Consider the following 12,958-nt stretch of genomic DNA (forward strand, 5'->3'; position numbering starts at 1 on the left):
CGCCACAATGGCATTATAGTGGGACGGGGGGAGGGGGGGGGGGCTAGGTTGTACAAAGCAAAAATTAATTATTACAAGGGCAGTCACAATGAAATTGGAAACACTTCATTGTCAGTAATATTAACCAGAATTGAAGACAAAGCATTCCATTCTCGAACAGTGTGAGGAAAAACGACATCTTGAGCAAATAGGTTCTTGATCTGTATTCGCGCCCGTTATGGTTATAATCAACCGGCTTGGATGTGTAGTGTGGATGACAAATGTGCTTCTCCCCAGGAATAGTAATCCTAATGTAATATATGTTATCAAAAAATTTAAGCCTTAGCTTTCTCCTTCTTACTTCAAGGGGTTCCCATTCTAATTCCTGTTTTATGCCAGACACACTAATATATTTACTATAATTTTCAGAAACATAGTGGGCCGCTAAGTTCTTGACGTTTTCTAATTTTTGTCGGTCGGTCTTTGTCGGCGGGTCCCATACTATACAAGCATATTCCAGCGCACACCTAATATACGTCTTAAATAGTAAATCTCTAAAGTCTTGCGAAAACATTCTCGTGTTACAGCGCCAAAGAACCCAAACTTTTGAAAGCATTCCCAGCTACATATTCAACATGTCGATGCCAACATAGTTTTGAGGTAATGTACAAACCTAAATACTTATATTTGAGAACAGTTTCCAATAAACGGGCTTTTATGTTATAGACGTAATTAGGTACATTCTTTTTCTTCGTGAAACAAATGTGCACCGTTTTTTGCAAATTTATATTCATGTGCCACTGTTCGCACCAGCAGTGCAATGCATATAGGTCTTCCTGCAAAGCAAGTGAATCCTGGGAATTTTTCACTTCTCTGTAGACTACACAGTCATCAGCGAAGAGTCGCATGTATAAAGTAATATTCTTTAATATGTCATTAATGAACACAAGAAAAAGCAAAGGTCCCAAACTGACCCTTGTGGCACGCCTGACGTGACGGAAGTTACATTTGATTTGGCTCTGTTTATTGTGACATACTGACAGCTTAAACTTAAATAGTCCCTTATCCATTCAAAAGCCTTCTCATTCACAATTAATCAACGGAACTTGTACACTAAGAGACCATGATCTACTGCGACAAAAGCCTTTTTAAAATCAATGAATATGCAGCCAATGATGCTACAACAATCTAAAGCATACACCTCATGAGCAAACTCGGCTAGTTGTGTAACACACGATGTTTCCTGCCGGAAGCCGTGCTGATTTGGATTTAATAAAGAATTGAGACGATTCATTATGTTCGTATATATAATGTGCTGTAGAGTTTTACAGGCATGCTTATTAAGAATATGGGACGGTAATTAGAGAATAATTCCTGAGGCCCGGTCTTATGAATAGTGACCACTGTCACATATATTAAGGAGCCTAAATTAAATTTTAAAGGAAAATATAATAATTGGTTTTTTGGGGAAAGGAAATGGCGCAGTATCTGTCTCATATATCGTTGGACACCTGAACCGCGCCGTATGGGAAGGGATAAGGGAGGGAGTGAAAGAAGAAAGGAAGAAATAGGTGCCGTAGTGGAGTGCCGGATTAATTTCGACCACCTGGGGATCTTTAACGTGCACTGACATCGCACAGCACACGGGCGCCTTAGCGTTTTTCCTCCATAAAAACGCAGCCGTCGCGGTCGGGTTCGAACCCGGGAACTCCGGCTCAGTAGTCGAGCGCCCTAACCACTGAGCCACCGAGGAGGGTCCTTAAAGGAAAAGGGTGTGAAGAAGACGACGCAAATTAATCGAATAATAAAGAAGAGGAAGAAGAAGCATTCGTTGAGGTGGAGAGAGATGATTGGTGGAGAAGCATTAATAATAATAATTGGTTTTGGGGGAAAGGAAATGGCGCAGTATCTGTCTCATATATCGTTGGACACCTGAACCGCGCCGTAAGGGAAGGGTAAAGGAGGGAGTGAAAGAAGAAAGGAAGAGAGAGGTGCCGTAGTGGAGGGCTCCGGAATAATTTCGACCACCTGGGGATCTTTAACGTGCACTGACATCGCACAGCACACGGGCGCCTTAGCGTTTTTCCTCCATAAAAACGCAGCCGCCGCGGTCGGGTTCGAACCCGGGAACTCCGGATCAGTAGTCGAGCGCCCTAACCACTGAGCCACCGCGGCGGGGTGGAGAAGCATTCGGTGAGGTGGACAGAGATGATTGGTGGAGAAGAGAAGAAGTCGACGACAAGGCTCACGTGGACTAACACCGAGGCTACAAAAGGGCGAGTGAGAGCGAGGCACGGGGGAGAACAACAGAGAAACGGAGGCTCCGGCGGGTCAGGGACGCTTTGGCTGGAAGAAAGCGACGCCGGCTACTGCTGTGGTGAGCTCGCGTTCTACGGCAACTCATCGTGGACTTCCTGCCGTGCCTGAACCCGTTCCGGGGAGTCAACGGAGGACGCTACCACCTGCTATGGCCAGGGGTGTCTCCAGCGCTGTTGCCACCCACGCCAACAACACCGGCATCACCTCCACGGGCGCTTGGACCGGGTGCTTGTACGACGCAGCCAGCGACGCCAGCCCAAGCGCGTCGAATGCCGCCAGCGACGCCAGCCCAAGCACGGCGAACGCCGCCTCGACGCCGCCTACTGGATCCATACAACGCCGCAGCCACACCGAACGAACTGTGGGCACGAGCGCCGTCCGCTAATAGTAGAACACTAGTAGGAGACGCTAGTAGCAGTGTGCCCGTGTCGCGTGTATTTATTGTCTTTATGTTTTGTGTTAGTTTTGTTTGTGTTGTGTTCTAGTGTGTGTGCCACGTAGCGTGTATTAAATGTGCGTTTGTGTGGGTACACCCGTCGCCTAGTCCATTATTTCGGTCAGAGTGTTCTCCAGAGAGATCCGTGACAACCACGCAGGCAATCTTCCAATCTGTAGGAAGAGAACTGGTGAGCAAAGATTTCTTGAACAAAAGAGCTAAAAAAGGAGATGCAGATTCGGCACGCATCTTTATAAGGTCATTGCACAAACCATTAGGGCCTCCAGCTTTGGACACATCTTGGCGTTGAAGTAATGCAGTAATTCCCCTTTCATTTATTTCTATGGGCGCCATAGGATTAAGCTGTACTGGTTGATAAGGGATGTCACAAGTTGTGCTGGACAGAAATACCGAACTGAAAAAATCATTAAAGGAGTTTGCGCTTTCAAGACTGCCATCTATCAGGTGGCCATTGTGCGCTATGGGTGGAATGCCTACATTATCTTTACCATTGCGTTTAAATTATCGCTAAAATTCATTTGTGTTCTTTTTGAACCTTGACGAGAAGGAGTCAAGGAAGCCCTTTTTAGCTTTTGCAGCAGCCATCTGCACAGCATTGTTTGCCGCCTCCAAGTTTTTTTTCGTCAAAGAGTTGCGATTCTTTTTATAACTTTTAAACGCTGTTTGGCGTTTGTTATGAAGGCGTCGTAAATGGGCATTGAACCATGGCTTATTCTTTCAACGCCTTGGTGACTGCACCCATGACAGAATCAGGAATCCTGGCGGGAAAAAAGTTATCTTGAGACTCCACGCTTAGTTATCTGGAGATTTCACCGCGTCCTCAAAGCCGCGGTGAAACTTTCGCCCGTAAATGTCCCCTTTTCCTTATGCCGTTGCGAACAATTTCTCATTCCCCATTATCTATACCACTTTCGACACAGGCCTGGCTGTCTACGAACCAGCTGACGAACAGAAGCATGCTATCCTTGGTGGCTCTGGCTCAGGATGTCATCAACACTTAGTTCTCTGTTGTTCTTTCCGTAGTTGTCTGTCAAATTTAACTTCTCTCTCATTCAACTGACTCTAAACTATACCAGACTGCCACATCAGTGCACATTTTGCGACCGAGATCATACCACACCATCTGCTGCACCAAGTTCTTGAACACCGCTGCAGCCTGTAGGGAAACATGCACAAGTTAAAGGAAACTAGCGCACTGCTGCGCGCTTCGCGTGAGCGAGAAATACACCTCGACAACAAATTTCACCTTCGGAACGCATGTCATGCCTCCATTAGTTTCAACATGTAGTACCTGCTTTGGTGCAGCGACCTTCATTTTAGACCAGCCGCACAGATTCCTGTGGGCACAGTTCATAGCACGAAGAGTGATTTGGCATATTTAGTTAAGCAAAGGGCTGTTCGAACTCGGAAGAAAGCGATGAAGTTCGTCGTTTCTCTACTCACGACAGCTGTCGTGTCCGGTTCCTTCCGCCACGCATCTTTAAGGAAGGTGGCGAAGTCGACGTTCGGGATCTCCAGGTCTTGGACGGTGGACTTGACGACGCGGTCCTCGATGACGACATCCTCAGCGAAGTCTCCAAAGGTTTCCTGATAGAAAAAGGGCACAATATTTACTATTGGCATTTGCTCGGTTTGTTAAGGCTCCCGCCGTTTTCTGAAACTGCAATTAATAGTCGTCACAATTAACTTCTTGGGACACTCCTTGAGTAGAGGTATTTGTATAGAAAGAGAAAGTTTTACTGAAGCAATACGATTGGGATTAGTGCCCTCCAGTACTCCATAGGTACGTTCTAGAGCAAGATCTGTCTATAAACTCAAACATCGACTAGAGTCGCATGCAGCAAACACCCCTCAAAATTTCCCCTCTAGCCAATGGCGGCAAAAAGTAGGCGCGACTTCGTGGTTAATCCATTTTTACCGAGGCGTCTGCCAGCGGCATTACTGGTAAGTTTTGCCGGCTATAGTCTGATGGCAGAGACTGCTCTCGATAGGGCAATGAATTGGAAATTTATAGCTAGAGGCATGTTACTTCGCGCTCCTGCTTGGAACAGTGCCGAATGGCGTCGCAGGAGTTAGCACGTTACGAAACAGTGGCTGGTGCACCCCAGTTTTGAGCCTTCCCCCCCCCCCCCTTTTCATAAACCGTGACAGAAAGGAAGAGTCATTGGTTGACTGAATAATGCCTCCAATCCTTACCACATCTCCAAATAGAAACAATGTATACGAAAACAATGTTGAAGTCCGGAGAGCATATTTTCAAAAGATGGGTACTACTAGAGACAAAAGTTTCAAGGAAGCGATCCCTAGGAAAAACGTTTATTGCAGCTCCACTCTGGTATACCCGGTCGCCTGATATTGCGAAGAGAGGAAGGTGCACTTAGGCGTTTTATACCTTCGTACAATATCAAGCGACTGGGTATACCAGAGTGGAGCTGCAATAAATGTTTTTTCTAGAACTCGCGTCCCGGAAACTTTTGTCGCCAGTAATACGTTAACCTCGTATATTTGATACAACAGTTTCGTCTAACACCCTTTCTCAAGCATCTCCCCCCAGAAGAGGCGAGCGCCTGGCCGGGGGAATCTTTTATTCTTTAGAAAACCGCTGGGCACCCGGCGAAACTAGGGATCGAACCCAGCTCACAACGAATGTGGGGCGGATTCTCTACCACAAGGTCATGCTTCGGTCCACATACGCATAGCACACAGTAGCTCAATATATGGACCAACATTGACGAGCTCTAATGGCAAAACACGGCGGTAGTGTACTGTACTGTCTACTGTATATTGTTATCTTCTGTGTTGGCCGTAGTTTTCGCGCCGGTGGCCTGCCATAGAAACAACGCTAATTCCACACACCACTGCACGTGGCGCATCACGCATTGCTCCAGTGCTATTCAAAGCAGGATAAATTCACCACTCATAACCCCTTCCGAACCATATAATTGCTCAACAGCGTCAAATGATGTCTGGTAAGGACGGAACATTGGCGTAAGCGTCGCAAGGCCACCGAAAAGCTCAGCCGCTTCCCGTCATTTCCTGAGGACTGTCATCCTGTTTACACTGCCACTTCACTTTCTTGATTTTTTACATTCACAGCGCAAATACGAATACGGACACGAGGGAAGACACCACGGCGGACACGAGGGAAGACACCACGGCCCTTGTGGTGTCTTCCCTCGTGTCCGTGTTCGTCTTTGCGCTTTGAATGTAAGCACGAAGTACCAACTCGCCCAGCCACTGATTTTAAGCACTTCCTTGTAGCTTCCGTTTTCTCCTGGTTATTCGTCTGCGTGTGCTTTGTCCAATCGGTACGGTTCGAGCCTTCTCGTTTGACCCGACTCATGCAAAATCCGCAAAAATGCGAAGAACAGGTGGCATTAAAAGATGTATGTTTCGCGCTCTGCCCTCATATCCTCCTGGGACCCTTAAAATGGAAAGTGTACACTATATCGGAAAGCGGATTAGTTGGCTGGGAAGCCATGACAGAAGGTACTGCTGCGTGAAGAGCTCTTTCTGAAGACTGTTTAAACCTGTGCTGCTTTCTAGTGAGTACGAGAAAGAGGTATCATTTCATTCTCTTGACGACCTCTCACAGAGATGAGAGTGATGAGAGACGTTTGTCAAATTGCCTTAAAGCCCTTTTAGAAACTAAGTGACACTCGTTAGAGCTTAACTAACACATATTAGTACATATTCCACCCATGAAAGCACTCATTTTTCTCTGTCAAGAATTCATTAGTTTTCTGAGAAGTAAATATGGCAGACGCGAGGGGTGGAGAAGACTTCAGTTGGGGTTTTCTTGTGTTAGTCGTAGTGCCTATAATGCCGAGGAGGAGCAGGAAAAAACATTATTTGGGCCAGAACTAAGACCAGTGAAGAAGAGCGCAAGCTCCGCTAACGTCAGCTAATGGTCTGAGGAGTCTGAATGAAGCGATGCACTCCAGCACCATGGGGAACGTACGTCCTGCAGTTTTTGAAGAACCACGTTGCGCATTCAAAAAAGACACAGGAAAAGCCCAAGGAGACGGAAAGAGCGCAAAGTATCAACTGAGTTTATTTGCGTCAAGATGCCTTATATATGCAGAATCACAGCAAAAGGACAAGGGTAATGAGAGAGGGGGTAAAGCCGGTCATCTCCTGACTAACAACAGGTGCGCAGAAAATTCTTCTCGTACAATTTGACAGAAGTGTCGCTTACACACATATCGCCGTTTTCTTTTATATGGTAGGCCTAGAAAAGCGCACGCGCTGTTTAGTTTTTACTTTTTCCTAGATTTTTATCATCGTAAGCAGAGGCTCGCGTTCACTGCAAGCAAAGCAATGCGCGGGCAGATTCGCTCCTTCCTTATTTCGCATTGATCGGGCATGTTCCCCTGTGCGTTCATTCACGCAACGGTCTCCTTGTTCCACGTAGGTGCCTCCACACTTGAGCGTGATTTCTTAAACCACGCCCGTGGCACGTTTCACAAACGTTTCAGCATGTTTTATGCCGCATCAACTGTTTTATCTCCTTGGTTACCAATTCTCGGGCACAAGCCTGCGAGTTTGTGTGGGGCAGAAAATACGACAGGGACACCATGCCTATTGGCCACTTCTTTTACATTGTGCGCTACTTTGTGTATACATGGCACCACCACGGTCTTCCTTTTTGGCAGCGGCTCATTCGCGCTACCTTGATTTCTTCTTTTTATCTTCCTAAGAACATTCTCGGCCACTGCTGTTATGACGTCGCAGGGGAAGCCGGCTGAAAGCAACCTTTCAATTTGATTATTAAAGCTTATATGAATTGCATGCGGGCATGACTTGGTAAGAGCAGATTTCAGGCACGAGCTTGCAATTGCTCTCTTGGCTACCTTCGAATGCGCGGAATGATACGGCAGTAGCTCTTTCTTTGCTCGTGGAGCATAGTGCCAGCAGGAATGTTGTAAACCGAATTTCAGGTTAATATAAAAAAACTCCAAAGACCCATTAGAAGGAAGTTCATGAATAAAGGTCAAGCCTCACTCAGACTGTCTAAAGACAGTTAAAATTCTACTCACTGATTCAGTGTGGGTCATTGTTATTTGTTTGGATAAAACAATAAAATATCGTCAACATACACTCGTTGACGATTGTCGTTTATGACACCTGCTGAATATGCTGCACACAATGGATACATAAGCCACCCATGTACATTGCCGTCTCTTTTAGGGCCTATAAGCACAGTGAACATTACCGGAATGACCGTGTGCCATCTCTTCAGCGCTAGACTCAGGTTTTTGTCCCCCATGGTAACAAGGTTTTTGGCAGTGCGGCAGCATGTATTCTGTGAAATTTATTATGTACTCCAAATTATTCATTGGAGAAGAATCTATATATCCAGAGCTTTCTCAGAATTTTTGCCACCTTGGAGTGCAATTCGTCTTTATGAATTTAAGCGGCGTGATAACCTTTTCCGGCCTGTAAGCTGTGGCGGCCTTGCTTTAGTCCACCTGTTTGTTCTTCGGATAGCCTCAAGATTCATGTTTTTCCTTTACACTACACACCCAGTAGTGCGTTCAATCTTTAATGTCAATTTAGTTTGTTTTACCGAACCTCATTGTGTCTTCTATTGTTTCTGATCGCCCGTGCTTGGGGGTATCATGAATTAGGTTGATTTGGCTGTTCATTTCCTTCTTGTCTGTTTCTCCGCAGCGTTTTTGCCTCCACTATGGAGGAAACGGTTGTACAATGATTTAATTTGTATGCTCTTTCCTACCGGAACATGACGCACACAAAAGAGTACGTAAAATGCGCCTCTCGCCGCGCACCACGATATTTTCTCTAAGCAACATAGAATGACATTGCCCGTTTATACATTGATTAGAAATTTAAGTGGCTTTGTGATGTGACTCAAACGATTGAGCATTGTTTCATCGATTGCAAACATGCAATACTGTTGTGGAATGTCTTCCAATGAACTATGAAAAGGAATTTAATTTGACACTGCATTCTGCACAATATCTCACTGCACTGCCATTTGTTATTAAACCATTATACATGTTCTTTCTGATTAGAATACACGCCTCTGGAAAACGCTCATGATGGACCGACCTTATGAAGCTGTTCTTTCTTCAGAAGTCCACTTCAGCAAGATTGATTGTTCATCTAAACGAATTCTATAGACAGACTGAGTTTGAGCCGGATTGACAGCCAGTCCTAGTGCTGGGCTCTTCATTGCAACTCTTTAAGTGCATCGTTGCTTAAGTGTGTCGTATTGCCGCGAATATTTGCAGTGTGTTCGTTTTTCAAATCTGCCGCCACATCACTTTATCGGTTTGTTTGCTACGCAAGACGCGACTAGATTTATCTCGATTGATCGCATCCAGGCAGAGCTAATTCTACGTTGTTCCGCAATGTTCTAGTAACTTTGCGCTCTTTATCTCGAAAGTTCGCTATCAGCTTTAAATTGAGCACGGCTGACAGCGGCCGGCATTCTGTTCGACGACCGCCGAGCACGCTTGTCGCTTCGCCGCCGCCGAGAGATTCAGTCCATTTTGGGTACAAGTCAGCCCAATAAACAGTTCTTTTAGAAGACCCTTTTGTCCGTCTTCACCGCTTCTTCGACTGGATGGATGGATGGATGGATGGATGGATGGATGGATGGATGGATGGATGGATGGATGGATGGATGGATGGATGGATGGATGGATGGATGGATGGATGGATGGATGGATGGATGGATGGATGGATGGATGGATGGATGGATGGATGGATGGATGGATGGATGGATGGATGGATGGATGGATGGATGGATGGATGGATGGATGGATGGATGGATGGATGGATGGATGGATGGATGGATGGATGGATGGATGGATGGATGGATGGATGGATGGATGGATGGATGGATGGATGGATGGATGGATGGATGGATGGATGGATGGATGGATGGATGGATGGATGGATGGATGGATGGATGGATGGATGGATGGATGGATGGATGGATGGATGGATGGATGGATGGATGGATGGATGGATGGATGGATGGATGGATGGATGGATGGATGGATGGATGGATGGATGGATGGATGGATGGATGGATGGATGGATGGATGGATGGATGGATGGATGGATGGATGGATGGATGGATGGATGGATGGATGGATGGATGGATGGATGGATGGATGGATGGATGGATGGATGGATGGATGGATGGATGGATGGATGGATGGATGGATGGATGGATGGATGGATGGATGGATGGATGGATGGATGGATGGATGGATGGATGGATGGATGGATGGATGGATGGATGGATGGATGGATGGATGGATGGATGGATGGATGGATGGATGGATGGATGGATGGATGGATGGATGGATGGATGGATGGATGGATGGATGGATGGATGGATGGATGGATGGATGGATGGATGGATGGATGGATGGATGGATGGATGGATGGATGGATGGATGGATGGATGGATGGATGGATGGATGGATGGATGGATGGATGGATGGATGGATGGATGGATGGATGGATGGATGGATGGATGGATGGATGGATGGATGGATGGATGGATGGATGGATGGATGGATGGATGGATGGATGGATGGATGGATGGATGGATGGATGGATGGATGGATGGATGGATGGATGGATGGATGGATGGATGGATGGATGGATGGATGGATGGATGGATGGATGGATGGATGGATGGATGGATGGATGGATGGATGGATGGATGGATGGATGGATGGATGGATGGATGGATGGATGGATGGATGGATGGATGGATGGATGGATGGATGGATGGATGGATGGATGGATGGATGGATGGATGGATGGATGGATGGATGGATGGATGGATGGATGGATGTAACAGTAGCTTGGTTTGGGCTAGTTGGTAACAGTTCTTAGAAAACATAGCGCAAAAAGGACACGGACGACACAGAAGTGGACAGGACAGGCGCTAACTTGCAACTTTATATTTCGAAAAGCCACCACGTCTAATATATAGGAGCCGATCACCACCATCAAGCGATGAGCATGCGCAAAGAAGAGCACAATCAGGATTGCAGCGTGTGAAAAATAAGCAAAAAATTACGATAAAATAACAAAATGAAAACACGGTGCCGGGGGAACACTGAAAGAAAAGAGACATCGTGTACCGAAACTTACTGCAAAAAGCGCTTTACAAGCTTGTCAATGTTAAGAACCAAACAGATAACGCGGCAAAAAGGGAGATAAACAGATCGACTAAAAGATGAGGGGGAGTGTACAAGGCTCCCCACTGAGACAAGCACGTGGTGAAGAAAGACAGAATGACAATGGGGAAACAACATTGATGGGTCATGGCAATGGAAGTAAAAGATAGCAGAAATTTAGGCCAAAAACAGATAAGGGCTGTGATACTATACATAATCGAATGAAAAAAAATTTTGAAAAAGTTTGAAACTAGGAAACAATGAAAATATATGTATATGAAAAATACATAAAGACCTAAACAGAAAAAGGATAAAACTAGAAGGATAAAAACACGAGTGTAGAGGGCTCCACGCTAAAACAACGAGGGGGGGGGGGGGGGGGGCAAATATGAGAAATGAAAAATGAGAAATGAAATAACTGAAGTAAAAGTCAATAATATGCCAAGGAATAGTAGCAGCAGGAAAAACCCAAAGGAAAAGCGGAACCGTTCCAGTTCACAACACCATGAATATTTTTGACACATGGTTCACACCTACAGATAGCCATCAAGGAATTCAACTTCACTGTCCCGTAATTGAATAGAAGGTGCGCTGACGCACTTTTTCCCAGCTTTTCTTATAAAATACGCCTCCATGACTTCACGCTCCGTTTTTCCTTTAGCTGATTTTAAGAATTCTGTTTTATCTATTTTTGGATAGCATCCACTCTTTTGCTCTGTGTCACATGCTTTGCAATGGTCGGCCAGGTTACTTCCTGATTTGTTGCGTACGCATAATCTATGTTCTCTGGCCCTGTCATTGAAGCATCTTCCTGTCTGCCCAATGTAATGACGCCCGCAACTGATAGGAATTCTGTACACAACGTTCGCTTTACATTCCGTAAACTTTGTTTGATGTTTCGTCGTGCAGTCATCTCGTTTTTCCATTTTCTTAGTGCAGACCTTGGAAAGCTTACATGGGGCAGAGAAAACTACTTGTACATTATAACGCGCTGCCAGCTTCTTGAAATTATGTGAAAACCTATGATAATATGGTATTACCTGGACAGGAGTCTTGCCTTTAATCTCTTCACTCCCCTGCTCACTACAAGAAACCTTGGGGGCTTTCAGCTTTTGCAGAAGGCTTTCACACACTGCCAGTAGAAGGACTACGGGGAATCCAGCCTCCTGCAGGCGCCTGAATTGCTCATGGATGCTGGCGGCCATACGGTGCGTGCAGGATTTTGTAGCTGCTCCGTGGAGACATGAAGACACGATACCCCGCTTAACAACTTTAGAGTGCGCGCTGTCAAAGCGTAACAGACGTTTTTTGGTTCGTGGATGGTACATCCAGCAGATATTACGGTTGGTGAAATCTAATTCAATATCTAAGAACTGAATGCGGCCATCTGTAGGTGATTCCCACGTAAAATTTAACCCGGCACCGTGCTCCGAAAAAATTCTCAACACTTCCTTGTCAACATCGCATTTTCTTCCATTACATTTTCTAAAAATGATAAGGAAATCATCAACGTATCTGAACACTTTTAAAACAGGAAGGTCAGAAAGATTAGCTTGAATGCGTTTGTCAATCGCAGATAAAAATAGGTCACATAACACAGGCGCAACAGAGGAACCTATACAAATGCCTCTTTTTTGAATATAGAAATGTCCTTCTGAAAAGATAGCTGTGGACGCAAGGTAGAATTCCAGCAAAGACAGGATTCCAGATTTCACCAACCGTAATATCTGCTGGATGTACCATCCACGAACCAAAAAACGTCTGTTACGCTTTGACAGCGCGCACTCTAAAGTTGTTAAGCGGGGTATCGTGTCTTCATGTCTCCACGGAGCAGCTACAAAATCCTGCACGCACCGTATGGCCGCCAGCATCCATGAGCAATTCAGGCGCCTGCAGGAGGCTGGATTCCCCGTAGTCCTTCTACTGGCAGTGTGTGAAAGCCTTCTGCAAAAGCTGAAAGCCCCCAAGGTTTCTTGTAGTGAGCAGGGGAGTGAAGAGATTAAAGGCAAGACTCCTGTCCAGGTAATACCATATT

General features: G+C 45.7%; 1 protein-coding gene across 1 annotated transcript in view; it reads right to left on the minus strand.

Moving 5' to 3' along the window:
- LOC144106427 (uncharacterized) overlaps positions 1 to 12,958 on the minus strand; it is a 306,858-nt gene that overhangs the window by 267,280 nt on the left and 26,620 nt on the right. Inside the window, exon 2 of the mRNA XM_077639237.1 lies at positions 4,199 to 4,342. Coding sequence (XP_077495363.1) covers positions 4,199 to 4,342 — 144 coding nt within the window. The remainder of the gene's footprint in view (positions 1 to 4,198; positions 4,343 to 12,958) is intronic.

Source organism: Amblyomma americanum, chromosome 10 (genome assembly GCF_052857255.1).
Source record: "Amblyomma americanum isolate KBUSLIRL-KWMA chromosome 10, ASM5285725v1, whole genome shotgun sequence".
NCBI classification, from domain to species: domain Eukaryota; kingdom Metazoa; phylum Arthropoda; class Arachnida; order Ixodida; family Ixodidae; genus Amblyomma; species Amblyomma americanum.